The 14682-nt window shown below is 46.7% G+C and overlaps 1 protein-coding gene across 1 annotated transcript in view; it reads right to left on the bottom strand.

Annotated features, from left to right (window-relative positions):
• Positions 1-5507: 5507 nt before the first annotated feature.
• The window catches only part of HSPD1 (heat shock protein family D (Hsp60) member 1), a 189155-nt gene continuing 179980 nt past the window's right edge, over positions 5508-14682 (bottom strand). Inside the window, exons 11-12 of the mRNA XM_085648746.1 lie at positions 6201-6379; positions 5508-6106 (exon numbers count right to left, since the gene is read on the bottom strand). Coding sequence (XP_085504872.1) covers positions 5945-6106; positions 6201-6379 — 341 coding nt within the window. The 3' untranslated portion in view covers positions 5508-5944. The remainder of the gene's footprint in view (positions 6107-6200; positions 6380-14682) is intronic.

The raw sequence follows: 14682 nt of genomic DNA, 5'->3' as shown, positions 1-14682 counted from the left end.
CCACCAACACCAGATCCGTCAGCTGACCCTGGGCCTGGTTCCACTGTTGTGCTAGGCACTCCTGAAGTGGACGCATGTGTAGTCTTGCATGGGGCACTATAAAGATGCAAGACGCCATCATTCCTATGAGCTTCATGAACACTCTTGCTGGAAGAGAGTGTTGGGGAAGGAATGTTTTTCGTAAGGCTTGAATGCTTGTGATTCTGGCTGTGTTTGGATAGGCAATACCTTTGGAGGTGTCTATAGTGGCCCCGAGATATTGCTTTGTGTGAGATGGTATGAGGTGGGACTTTTGGTAGTTCACCGTGAAGCCTAGCTGGTGGAGCAGTTGGATGGTGCTGTTTGTATGCTGCACGCATTGGTGGTAAGACGCGGCTTTTATCAGCCAGTCGTCTAAGTAAGGGAAGACGTGAATGTGTTGACGTCTGAGGTGTGCTGCTACTACCGCTACGCATTTGGTAAACACCCGTGGTGCGGTGGTGACCCCGAAGGGGAGAACTGTGAATTGGTAATGTTGCCCGTCCACCACGAACCTGAGGTATTTCCTGTGAGAGGGGTGTATTGGAATGTGAAAGTATGCGTCTTTCAGATCCAATGTTGTGAGAAAGTCTCCCTGACAGAGGAGTGGGAGGACTTGTTGTAGGGTGACCATATGGAAATGGTCTGAATGTATGTAGGCATTTAGAGGCCGGAGGTCCAGAATGGGCCTGAGGGTCCCGTCTTTCTTTGGTATTAGGAAATATAGGGAGTAAACCCCTAGATTTTGCTGATTGGTGGGGACCTGCTCTATAGCGTGTTTTTGGAGGAGGGAGAGTACCTCCTGTTTGAGCAGTGTGGAATGTTCTTGAGACATTGGGCGGTGCCTTGGTGGGATATTGGGTGGGGTAGATGTTAGCTCGAGACAGTACCCTGACCGAATGATTTGGGTCACCCATTTGTCCGATGTTATGGACTCCCATGCGTGGATAAAGTTTTGTAGTCTGCCCCCGACCGGAGTGGAATGGTCTGGGGGGAGCGGAGGGAAGTCATTGTGTGGGCGGGGTGGCAGAACGGGTGTTAGTTTTGCCCCTGCCCTTATTGTTGTTGCCTCTGTAACCACCCCTTTGGTTGCCCTTTGAAAAGGTATTTTGAGGAGGGGATTTGTAGGAGGTAGAGGTGCTATCGGTGGAGAAGCCTCTGCCTGTGCCACGAAAGGAGGAGCGTCGAAAGGAACGTTTAGACGCTTGTGTTTGGAGTGCCCCCATAGACTTTGCTGTGTCTGTGTCCTTTTTCATCTTTTCCAACGCTTCGTCTACCTTGGGCCCAAAGAGCGTTTGTTGGTCAAAGGGGTGATTGAGTATGGACGCCTGGACTTCAGGCTTAAACCCTGAGATCCTGAGCCAGGCATGGCGACGAAGCAGGACACTGGTATTTATGGCTCTAGAAGCAGTGTCGGCTGCATCGAGGGCACACTTAATGGAGGTGTTTGTAATGAGTTTACCCTCCTGTATTAGCTCATGAGCCCTACGCTTGTGTTTCTCGGGGAGGTGCTGCATAAGAGCCTCAAGTTCATCGTAGTGTGCTCTGTCATAGCGCGCAAGTAGCGCTTGTGTATTTGCAATGCGCCACATGTTTGCAGCTTGAGAGGCGGTGCGCTTGCCAGACGCGTCTAGGAGTTTGGATTCCTTGTCTGGCGGTGGGGCTTCTCCTGAGGACTGGGAGTTAGCCTGCTTTCTAGCTGTAGAGACAACTAGGGAATCTAAGGGAGCAGGGCCCTTAATGTATGCAGGGTCTGTGGGTGCAGCCTTATACTTTTTCTCTATTCTAGGGTTTAGTACCCTGGCCCTGACAGGGTCTTTGAACACCTCTGCGGCATGCTTGGTGACACCCTTAAGCATGGGTAAGATGGAGGTGGATTTGTCCTGTATGTCGAATGTATCCAGTAAGAAGTCGTCTTCCACTGGTTCAGTGTGCATGTCCACCCCATGGTAGTGTGCTGCTCTCTGCACTAAATGATGGAACCCTAAGGAGTCCTCTGGAGGAGACGGCCTGGATGGGTATAGGTCGTCCTGAGGAATATCGGGTACATCAGGGTTATTGTAATCCTCCCACGGGTCTGGGGTCCCTGGTGGAGTGGGATCCATGGGGGCATCCGCCGGATAATTGTCCGGGTCCCGTCGTCCGGATCTGGGGACGGGGCCGGAGAGTAGTGAGGTAAGGGTGGCGGAGACCTGGGAGGGGGTGGAGGAGGTGGAGGAGGTAGGGGAGGTGGTAGTGGGGAGGGCACTCTGAGGGGAGAAGTAGCAGAGTCCTTCCGTTTGGGTGGTGGAGGAGGAGCCGGAGTATCAAGGCGTCTTTTCTTGATAATTAAAGTCAATAGTCCAGTCTTTGGATCTTTGGACAGAGTCTTTTGTAGAGGGTCTGGTGTAAACAGAGCCAGTGGCGTCGAATCGTCCGTCGGCACCGGTGATTTCGGAACCGAGGACTTCGATGGTTTGTGTGTGCCATGCTTTTTTGGGGCCTCCTGTTTTTTCGGCGAAGGAGTTTTCGGCGCCGGAGCGTCGGTGCCGACAGATTTGTGTTTGGTCGGCACCGAGAGTCCAGGCTTCGGCACCGGTGGCTTCGGAGTCGAGCTGGATATTGCTTTCTTCGGTGCCGGATGCTGTTTTTCGGCACCGGGCGTCGGCTGGCTCGATCCCGAGCTGCCGTGAGACTTTGGATGCTTCGACACCGAGCCCGAAGGTGGGGTGATCGAAGCTTTGGTCTTGGTTTTGCCCAGGCCGGCAGGCGAGGGAGTAACCTGAGTCTCTTTGGTTTTGGGCGCGGGGGTGGGAGGGGGCACAGTACTCTGCCCGCTGCGCCAGTGTGATGTCCTCCACGTCGGAGTCGTCGGCTTCGGAAGCGCTGACGACGTCTTCTTCCTGCTCGGTGTGTGTTTGCCCCGAAGCTTCGGCGCCGTCTCCGAAGATGTCCGGTGGAGCTGCAGACGATGAGTGCGCCATGGTGCGTCGAGCTTTTCGATCCCGGATGGTTTTCTTCGATCGAAAAGACTTACAGGCGGGGCAGTCTCTGGCCTCGTGTTCTGGAGAGAGGCAAAGATTACACACCTGATGGAGGTCGGTGTGGGGAAATTTAGACCCACATTTTGGGCACTTTTTGAACGGAGTCCTTTCCATCGGCCGGGACCGGAGTCGAGGAGGGCCCGAAGGCCGGTGCCGATGTACGGGATGGAGAAAAGTGCCGCTTCGAGAGATGAAGATGATGATGAAGAAACTCGAAGAGACGAGGATTTTCCGTCGAGGCTGGAACCGTAGAAGTTCGAAGCCGGAGCACGAAGTATCACATCCGAGCCCGATGGCGGAAAAAAACAATCTGAGGATGGAGCCGAAGCCCATGCGCAGTACGGACCGAAGGAGGAGTCACCAAACTCGTGACTTCCAAAGACTGTCCAAGAAGAAAAACAAACTGCAAACATCCGGGCCCAACACCAGATGGCGATCTATGCTAAGTGTACAATCTGCAGCTCATATGCCTCGAACAGATAAGTTTTAAAATGAGTACTCTCCATAATGTATTAACCCACAACGGTGTCAAGGGGACCCATAAAACAGTCGCCCTTGAAACATACATTATCAGACTTAGACCTCATATAGACAAAGACCTCTAAAAAACAAAAACGCTGGTGCTTTCATTAATATGTCCTTCAACATTACTTTCCTTAATAGGAAAGCAATCAATGATATCTTGCAGGGGGACTAGCCCCCAAATGGCTCTCCTAGCTTCTAAACTCACAGGTTGGAAAACATTTCATTGGAAGATGGCAGTCACACAGTAGGCATTATGGTCCTATGCTAAATGTCAAGCGAACTCTACCTATGGTCAAAGCAAAACAGGACTGTTTATTCCAAAGAAAATATACAATTCCTGCCATTGCCACTAGATAGCAGATAATGCAGATGAGGTGAATTTCGAATAGGGTCACGCAACAAAAAGAACACATTGACAGCAGCAAATCAGAAAGCCGAACTGAAAGCCAAAGATCAAAACAAATTATAGTGTTGTCAGACCTTATGTCAGAAAATAAAGAGGAAGGGTTTGACTGCATTTAAGTAAAAACATTCTGGCACAAAAGGCTCGGGTGGTTCTGCTTTATTTCTCAAAATCTCCGAGCCATGAATAGGGCGGCAGAACTTCTGAACACTATGGGGAGAAGGAGAGGGCCCAAAAAATAGGGGGGGGGGGGGGGGGGGCGGCAGAAACGAAAGGAAAAGGAGAGAGGGGTGCCAAAGACTAGGAAAGCGAGGGGGGGGCGAAGAAGAGGAAAGGGAAAGATGAGGGCAAATTAGGGTGAAGGAGGGGGCAAATTAGGGTGAAGGAGGGGGCCAGAGATAGGGAGAGAGGGGGCCAGAGATAGGGAGAGAGGGGGCCAGAGATAGGGAGAGAGGGGGCCAGAGATAGGGAGAGAGGGGGCCAGAGATAGGGAGAGAGGGGGCCAGAGATAGGGAAAGAGGGGGGCAGAGATAGGGAAAGAGGGGGGCAGAGATAGGGAAAGAGGGGGGCAGAGATAGGGAAAGAGGGGGCAAAAAGAGGGAAAGAGGGGGCAAAAAGAGGGAAAGAGGGGGCAAAAAGAGGGAAAGAGGGGGCAAAGATAGGGAAAGAGGGGGCAAAGATAGGGAAAGAGGGGGGCAAAGATAGGGAAAGAGGGGGGCAAAGATAGGGAAAGAGGGGGGCAAAGATAGGGAAAGAGGGGGGCAAAGATAGGGAAGGAGAGGGGGCAAGATAGGGAAGGAGAAGGGGCAAAGATAGGGAAGGAGAAGGGGCAAAGATAGGGAAGGAGAAGGGGCAAAGATAGGGAAGGAGAGGGAGGCTGAGAATGGAGGGGGGGGGAGTGAAAGAGTGGTGGGCTGGCCCTCTGACCAAAGGTAGTTGGTTAATTAAATGTATGGTATTACTCCCCCTTTTACTATCCACCACCAATATATGGTTTAATGCGGATACAGAGCACTTCAGGTCTTCCATCACAATCTTTGCCAGCGTTTAATGCTGCCCCCCCCCCTTTCTAAGAGACTGGTCTGCCTATCAGTTTAGGCTAGGAGAGCTTTTGTCTTTGAAAAATTACTCCTAAAGCAGACTTTAGTCAGTTATTCCCCTTATCTGAAGGTTTACATTAGATTATTCATGATTTGCTTGTCTGAAGTAAGCTGCTGGTACAGGCATCAGGATAAACAAAAATCAAGTGAAAGACTTCTGCTCAAGCTAGTCAACATTGGAATTTGCACCGCAGTTCATAGGGCAGAAATAATTTATTGCAGGAAACTTAGAGTTTTAATTGGTTCATTCTATTTGTGCATTCACGCTTGGTGATCTTTTGTGGGGTTTAGAACTATACAAATACTGGATGATAAGTAGCACCAGAAACTTGTTTACCAGGTTTGAAAGTCAAGACCACTCCCACAACAGTGCAATAAAATGATGTTCATTAATATTGTTGCAAGTATAGGTTCTACATCGGGAAATAATTTCACAACTTGAAGAACAATCCATTTTATTACACAAGTTTTTACATAATTGTATTATAACAGATTGGGCATACTTCATACACTCATCGTTTTCCAAAAAGACATCTCCTGCAGTTACCTACTCTTTTGCAAAGACGGGCACCCTAAAAGGGTACTTCAATATGGTAAACTGTTAGTTACAATGAATACAATAATATTTCAATGTCTCACAGCCAGATCTCGGGAATGTACAGAGGATTTAAAAATAAAAAATACATTACCTGCAGGTACAGACATGGCAGCAGTACACAGTTCCATAATATCAGTTGGCTTCTGGCAACTATTTGTTACAGTCTCACATTGTGGCCATTCTCCCCAACGGTCTTCTCTGAAGAATTATTTCTCTGTTGCAACACAGGTGTGCGTCAACTGTCACAGTTTAAAACTATGCACAAAGCATGCTGAAATTAGAACATGCCGCCTCCCATTCCTCCACCCATTCCACCCATTCCACCCATTCCACCCATGCCAGGATCTTTTTCTTCTTTAGGAATATCCGTCACAACAGCTTCTGCAGTTGTTAAAAGGGAAGCGACTCCTGCTGCATCTACCAGGGCAGTTCTTACAACCTGCAAAAAGCAAGATGGTAGTTAGTTTAACTGTGTGATGCACAGACCACTATAAATGATGCATGTATTGACTATGCCAGATGCAAAAGATTACCTTTGTGGGGTCAATGATTCCTTTCTCTACCATATTTACAAACTCTCCAAGCATGGCATCATAACCAATATCTAGAGGACTCTGCATGATCTTTTCTACAATCAATGATCCTTCAACACCTGCATTTGCTGCAATTGTCATCGCTGGGATTTTAAGGGACTTCTTTATTATCTCAATTCCTGTAGAAAGAAGAAACCGTTTTGGGTATCAGTCAATATTAGTGCATCACTGCAGGTACTTTATATTTGGCAATGTAAATCCTGGGTTGGGATAATCAACCTAAACTAAAGATAAGCAAGTCATGCAGCATAAGTTTACTGTACTGGCCTACTATGTCATATGGAGGCCTGCCTGCATGAAACAAGAAAAAGGCAAATAAATTGCATTTATAATATCATACCCTAAAAGCTACAGCATGTTTGATGAACCTCACTTAAGTCTACAGACTAGTTACTGCTTTAGTACAAGCGAAAAGGTTAGCAAATACACTTCCCTTAGGACCACCCAACCCCAGTACCCCATGCTTCTGTAGCATCATACTTCATTAAATATCATCCCTAAGAGTTTGTGGAAAATTGAGCCATGAAACCCTTTGAACCTCAACTTATAAAAATGTACCCAAAAATTTATAATGAGGGCAGAGGTTACCGGGGACCATGGTGCCCCATTCCCTCTATGCTCATGTAAGATGTGAATTCAGTTAAAAACACTGAATCAGATAAATCAATTCAAATTCCTTCGATTTACACTATGGGATTATTAGCAATTTGTTGAGTGCAAGGAAGGGAGAAGAGAAACTTTCAGCACATGCCCTCCATAGCTAATTATCTGCATTTTCAGACTAGCCAGTTTGCCAGATGGACCTCGGGCATACCTGTAGATGGCTTCAGTTTAATACCCAGCATAGTTATGAGACAGTCATGTTACCATTCTGAGCAACCTAAGCCCTTGGGGCAACATGAAGTATGAATGTCCAGTAAGATCTGGAATTCTAAACCCACAGAGACTCCAACCATTTACAAAAATACAATACCTTTTAAGAGTCTAGTTCTCTTCTGGCCGTGAAGTACAATACTCAACAGCCATCTAACATGTCTAGCAATCATCAAAATAAACAAGTCTCAAAGTTACCAATGCTTAGGTCGATGGATACTATTCTGTACTTTTCATATAAGACAATTGACATGAAGGCCGTTGACTCCCCACATACTTCAGGCCGAATTTCTGATATCAGGGGATACAGTCCGATTTTCTGTTTGAGCTCTGCCTTTTTGGTAGCTGGGTAGGGTAGCAAGGAATCCCTCCTCAGTTCACAAATTAATCCATTAGCACGTCATAACCCCATCACAGATACTGGTGCACATTTAGTTTATATTGGGATACCAATGCACTTAACTTTGAGACACCTGTTTAGGTTTCTCCTCTATAACCTTTCGCTCCTTTTTTCTATTCTGGGGCCAAAGCAGTCCCTTCCCTTCCTCCACTTCATAAGAAACCACAGGTCTAACATAATTTGTTTTGAGTATTTATATAGCACTCCAATCTTATACCTTCTAGCCCTGCTTTCATGAAGGTTTGCTGTGTGTAGGTTAAAGAGGACCAGTACATGGGTACTAGAAAGCAGCAGTGGTGGAGGAGGAAGAAGCTGGTGGAAGCTCTTCCTATATCACCACAAGGGCATGGATAGGAATCCGAATTGTGAAGGACAAAGACAATCCAGTCCCAACTACTTGATAATAGCACAACGATACACATCATGGGAAACCAGACATGGTTCACCCTGCTAAAGCCTTCTACATGAATAGTTTTGCCAGTGATCTGCTGTGAGAGTCAAACTGGTGTGTAGTCTGAAATTGGGCCATTCAGATTTGGCAGAGGACCTTAAAAGGAGTTCACTATAGTGGGAGTCCAATATAGATGGTGGTGTAGTAGTTGTCCAGGCTTTAAATTGTGACCTCAAACACCGCAGCGTTTGTGTAGGATTGGTGGTTTGGGAGGAGGAGGGGGGAGGGGGGGGGGGGGGGTTTAAGTGTTAAGAAACCATGCTGCCTATCCCGCCCTATCCACTCCAAACCCAATCCACTCCAAGCCCTCCTCAGATGCTGCAAGTGACAAAAAATGATTTTACCACTGTACTTACTTGAATAAACTTCAGCTTCTGAGCCGATAAATTCTCGGAAGTTACACCTTTTTTGTATGTGGAGTCAGAGGAATAGGAGAACCTGTGAATGGCAGCTAATGAATCTTGCATATCTAAACATTAAAAATAATCTTGGATAGAGCTTCCGTCAGGTAATATTTTCTTAAAATTTGCCTAATCAGCAGTTGCCAAGTTCTATACCATGTGCAGATTATGGGCAGCATCTTCTTATGATCGATCCTTACTGGGTTTCAACTTACTGCTCAGTACATAAATATGCTAGAGGTGTGTTCCTTAAAAGTTCCCTGAAATAGAAGTCAACTTCCCAAAGAAGCATTTGCAACCCATTCAACAATGTTTGCGAATACAGAGTCCTTGGAGACAGAGTATGCACTACAGCTTGCACACATAGTATGGAGATGCATGAACGCACTAGCGATCTGTTTGGTGCCTTGTATTTGCCCACAACAGGGAGAATCCATTAGCTCTATTTTAGGAAACAAATTGAAAGTTTGGAAGATGTTAACTCTAATACCAGGCTACTTATTTACAATAGTAAGTGCTACCTGCTAGTCAACATTTACCTAGTCATTCTTGGGTGGATACCGAGTTTAACGCATTTCTCGCAAGTTTAAGGCTGTAATCTAACCACTGGCAAAAGCTTGTGAACCAAACAGTTTCTACGGAGAGTAAATACTTGGATATTCACTTGCAAGTTGTTGCTATAAGGGTATGCTGTTTCTAAGCCGCACCAAACAGGCCATGCACGAGTGGCCTCTCCACCCCATTTTAGTGACATTTCCCCAAAAAGAAAGTAAATATCCTGCCATCAGATTCCAAGTAAAATATTATAAATGTATACATGTTGAGTGTACACATGCCAGGCTGTGATATACGTTCTCTTTGTGATTGGGCGGATATTACTAGGCTCTCTCTAACCGGATTTGCCTCAAACATAAAAAGGGACCCAGGCAAAACGTTACATCAGCTGTTTTAAAACGCGTGGTCTGGGGGCCCTTAGGAATCTATGACTGCTTAGACAATCAAATATTAACAAATGAATAAAGTATATATAAAAAAAAAAGAAGCAAAAAAATGTAAAACTGAAAAAGTTAAAACACCCTATAAATGTAAACGAATTGAAAGCTGGAGGCTAAAAATTAAGATGGTATCTTCAGATTGATTTATGGGAGCTGCGCAAGTGTATCAAACCGAATATAGTATCGACAATGGGTTGAATAAATTGAATGTTGAAAATCTCCAACTTTCCCATTTAAAGGAATATGCTGATTTTTGATTGATACGTTTGTGAATTAAATAAAATACGAATCTTTTCGGTTGATAAAGATTTATGTGATTATTTTGCAGTTCAAATAATCGTAATTGCTTAGACTGGGCACCCCCGCTTCTAATAATGACTCGGTGGGTCTGCTCAGATTCCAATAATGATTCAACGGGGGCTCCTGGATTCCAGTAATTATGAAGTGGGAGTCCACAGAACTCAAAAGGTTAAGAACCACTGCGTTATAGAAAACATATGGGTAGTTCTGAAGCTCTGACAAGCGATACCTGGAATGTAAACATGGTTAAAAGGCTAACAAATGTTTATGCAGCATCAGTTTTCTGGGGTGTTTATGCACCATCCTGACTTGATTAAAATATTTTTAAAGTGCAAACGATTGCCCAAAGGCATCTTGGTGTTACCGAAGACAGGAAAGTATGACAAAGATACTAAACTTAAGATATTTGGTCACATCCAGGATAAAAGCCAAGACTTTAAACCCTTCTTAAATTTAAGGAGAGAAGTAGCCGTTTTCAGATCAAGGGGTAAACGATTCCAGTTTAAGGCCGAACAGCAGGTCAGACTCTTGCCTCCCCAGGTTCCTAGTTTGTGGGAGGGAACTGACGGGACACGAGAGAGACTGGCACGGAGAGTCCTACTAGGGGAATACCAACTAAACCTGTTCTTCAGGTAAGCTGGACCAAAGCCCTGAAGAGCCTTATAAGTGTGCAAAGGCCCTTAGAGATTATACGTTTTCTAATTGGCAACCAATGAAGATTTCCATAAAGCCCATTGCAGTAGTCCATCCTCGTAGCACTAAAGCAATAAGGCAAATGCTACTTACCAGTATGCATCTGTTCTTGGCATGTAGAGCTGCAGATCTACACACTGTGCATAGATCGCCATCTGGTGTTGGGCCCGGATGTTTGCAGTTGTTTTCCCTCTTGGAAAGTCTTTGGAAGTCACGAGGTATGTGACTCCTCCATTGGATCGTATTGCACATGGGCTTCGGCTCCATCCTCAGATTGTTTTTCGCCAGCAGGGAAATGATGGAGCGTAGAAAGAAACAGTGAAGATGCCCATGTGTGTTGTATCTAAATAAGATAAACTGGAACAGATAAAGGTAGCCGGGTGAGCGTGTGTAGATCTGCCAAGAAAAGATGCATACTAGTAAGTAGCATTTGCCGTTCAAGGCATACGAACTGCAGATTACACACTGCATAGATTATATAGCAGTACCCATCTTTAGCGGCGACCACCAGTATCCGTTGCAGTGGTTTCAAACAATGTCTTGAGTACAGCCTGGCCCACACTAGCTTGTAGCTTAGTTTGCACATCTACACAATAGTGTTTAGTGAAAGTGTGCGGTGTTGACCATGTAGCTGCTTTGCAGATATCATCTAAGGGGATGTTCCCTAAGAATGCCATGGAAGCCCCTATCTTTCATGTAGAGTGGGCTTTAGGGGGGGAACAGATAGCGCTCGTTTTGCTTTGTGGTAGCAAATCGGAATACATTTGACAATATACCTAGCTATCCCATATTTGGAGATGGGGTATCCTTTATGTGGTGGTGAGAAGGAAACAAACAGTGGTTTGGTTTTACGAAAAGGTTGTGTTCTCTCGATGTAGTAAGGCTCGTTTGACATCTAGTGTGTGGAGAGCTCTTTCTGCAACGGTTTGTGGTTGCGAGAAGAATACAGGTAGTTCTACAGATTGGTTTAAGTGAAAGGGAGAAATGACTTTAGGGAGGAATTTTGGATTAGTACGGAGAACAACCTTGTTATGGTGCATTTGCAGAAAGGGTTCTTGAATGGTGACTGCTTGTAGCTCACTGACCCTTCTGAGGGAAGTGATGGCTACAAGGAAAGCAGTTTTCCATGTTAGGAATTGAAGTTCACATTTGTGTAGAGGTTCAAAGGGTGGCCCCATTAGTCTAATGAGAACGATGTTTAGGTTCCACACAGGTGAGGGTGGCAATCTGGGTGGAATTATTCTTTTGAGGCCTTCCATGAAGGCTTTTATGGCAGGTACTCGAAAAAGTGATAGATGTTGCCTGTTTTGTAGGTAAGCTGCTATGGCGGCAAGGTGCAGTCTAATGGACGTGTAGGCTAGATTGCATCACTGTAAGTGTAGTAAATAGCATATGATGTGTTGAATGGACACAGTTTCCACTTGGCTGCGTAGCAAGCTCTAGTGGTAGGTCGTCTAGCTTCTCTAATTAGGTTCATACAGTCTGGGGGGAGATTTAGGTAACCAAATTCTAGGATTTCAGGAGCCAGATCGCAAGGTTGAGCTGAGCTGGGTCCAGGTGTCTGATCTCTCCATGGTTCTGGGTTAAGAGGTGTGGAGAGAGGTGCAACTTTTTGTGCGGTACTACAGATAGTTCCAGCAGTGTGGTGTACCACGGTTGTCTGGCCCAAGTCGGAGTTACTAGGATTAGTGTGAGGGAATGTTGTTGTAGTTTGCGCACCACTAATGGAAAGAGTGGGAGAGGCGGAAAAGCGTACGCAAATCAGCTTGACCAGTTCATCCATATCGCATTGCCTTTGGACAATGGGTGTGGATACCTGGCGGCGAAACTTGGGCATTTGGAGTTTTCTTGGGTGGCGAAGAGGTCTATCTGTGGATGCCCCCACATTTGAAAGTATGGGTGAAGAACTTGTGGATGGAGTTCCCACTCGTGGATCTGTTGAGTTTGTCTGCTCAGGAGATCAGCTATAGTGTTTGACTCCTGGGACATGTTGGGCTAGGAGAAAGATTTTTCGGGGTATGGCCCATCTCCATATGCTCTGTGTTAGCCGAGAGAGCTGTGGAGTGTGCGCCTCCTTGTTTTTGTATATAGTACATGGCTGTCATGTCTGTTCGGACCAGGACTGCTTTGCGTTTAAAAAGATTTTAGGGCTAAAAATATGGCTAGTAACTCCAAATGGTTGATGTGGAGTAACTTTTGTTGAGGTGTCCACCTGCCCTGCATGGTGTGATGCAGGGCCGGACTGGGAACTAAAATCGGCCCTGTCAAACTACTCGGCCGGCTCCCCCTGGGGGGCAGAGGGGGTGCGGCCGAGCTGTTTGAAAGTGCCGGTTTCGGCCGATTTTGTTACCGGGGGACCGCTATTGCCGGCCCCCGGTAATAAAAACGGCCCCCCGGGGGCCCAAAACCAGACCCCACCCTGACGGCCTACCGGGAAAAAGCCCGGTGCCCACTACGGGCAGTCCGGCCCTGATATGATGTAGTAGGTGAGCTCCCCAGCCGGAGAGCGATGCGTCTGCTGTTAGTACTATCTGAGGAACCGGGTCCATGAACGGTCTCCCTTTAAGGTTTTTGGTGGTCCACCACTGCAGAGCGATGGGTACGACTGTCTACCAACACCAGATCTGTCAACTGACCCTGGGCCTGGTTCCATTGGCGCGCTAAGCACTCTTGCAGAGGACATAACTGGAGTCTTGCATGAGGTACTATGAATATGCAAGAGGCCATCATTCCCATCAGTTGCATGAACACTCGAGCTGGAAGAGTGTTGTGGCTGAAATTTGGCGCGTAGAGCCTGAATGCTTGTTATCCTGGCAGGACTGGGGTAGGCTAGCGCTCTTGAGGTGTCTATGGTGGCACCGAGGTATTGTTTTATGTGGGAGGGTTGCAGATGGGACTTTGCGTGGTTTACTGTGAAGCCCAGTTCGTGAAGTAGCTGGATAGTGGCGTGCGTGTGTTGTACACACTGGTTGTATGAGCTGGCTTTTATTAGCCAGTCGTCTAGGTATGGGAAGACATGGATGTGTTGTCTTCGCAGGTATGCAGCCACTACTGCTAAGCACTTGGTAAATACTCGTGGTGCTGTGGTGACTCCGAATGGGAGCACTTTGAATTGATAGTGTTGGCCATCCACCACAAATCTGAGGAACTTCCTGTGAGCATTGTGAACAGGAATGTGGAAATAGGCGTCCTTGAGGTCTAGGGTGGCAAGGAAGTCGTTTTGGGAGAGCAGGGGAATTACCTGCTGGAGTGTGACCATGTGAAAATGGTCTGAGTGGATATATTGGTTCAGGGGCCTGAGGTCTAGGATGGGCCTTAGCGTGTCGTCCCTTTTTGGTATGAGAAAATATAGGGAGTAGACCGCCTATATTTTGTTGGTTGATAGGAACTAGTTCTATTGCCCCCTTTTGTAGGAGGGAGATTACCTCCTGCTTTAGTAGTGTTAAATGTTCTTGTGACATTGGGCGTCGTTTGGGTGGAATGTTTGAGGGGGTAGATATTAGTTCGAGGCAATAGCCTGACCGAATTATTTGTGTTACCCATTTGTCTGAGGTAATGGTAGTCCAGACAGGAAGGAAATTGTGGAGTCTGTCCCCAACCAGAGTGGCATGGTCTGGGGGGAGTGGAGGGAAGTCATTGGGTAGGGGTGGAGGCAGAGCGGGAGGTGTTTGTCTTGCCTTTATTATTGTTGCGCCTCTGTAGGCGCCTCTTTGGAATCCCTTGTAAAAGTGGATTGGGTAGGGGCTTTATAGGAAATGGAAGCAGTGTCAGAGGAGTAGCCTCTGGATGTGCTTCGAAAGGAAGAGCGGCGAAAAGAACGCCTGGGAGGGTGTGATTGTAAGGCTCCCATAGATTGCCGTATCTGTGTCTTTCTTCATTTTTTCCAGGGCCTCATCTACTTTTGGAGCGAACAGATGTTCCTGGTCAAAAGGGTGGTTCAGGATGGAAGCTCGCACCTCTGGTTTGAAACCTGAAATCCTTCGCCAGGCATGGCGACGGAGGAGGACGCTGGTGTTAATTGCCTTAGAGGCGGTGTCAGCTGCATCTAGGGCACAGCAGATGGAGGTATTGGTGACGGTTTTGCCCTCCTGAATTAACTCATTGGCTCTATTTTTATATTTGTCAGGGAGGTGTTGCATTATGGCTTCTAGTTCGTCATAATGTGCCCGGTCATATCTTGCGAGAAGCGCTTGTGTATTTGCAATGCGCCATATGTTGGCAGCCCGGGATGCAGTGCGCTTGCCAGATGCATCCTAGAGTTTTGACTCTTTATCAGGTGGTGGTGCCTCGCCTGATGCTTGGGAGTTTG

The sequence above is a fragment of the Triturus cristatus genome, chromosome 3_2 (genome assembly GCF_964204655.1).
Source record: "Triturus cristatus chromosome 3_2, aTriCri1.1, whole genome shotgun sequence".
Taxonomy (NCBI): Eukaryota; Metazoa; Chordata; class Amphibia; order Caudata; family Salamandridae; genus Triturus; species Triturus cristatus.
The sequence above is the reverse complement of the archived record's forward strand: the minus strand, read 5'-3'. Positions and strand labels throughout refer to the sequence as shown.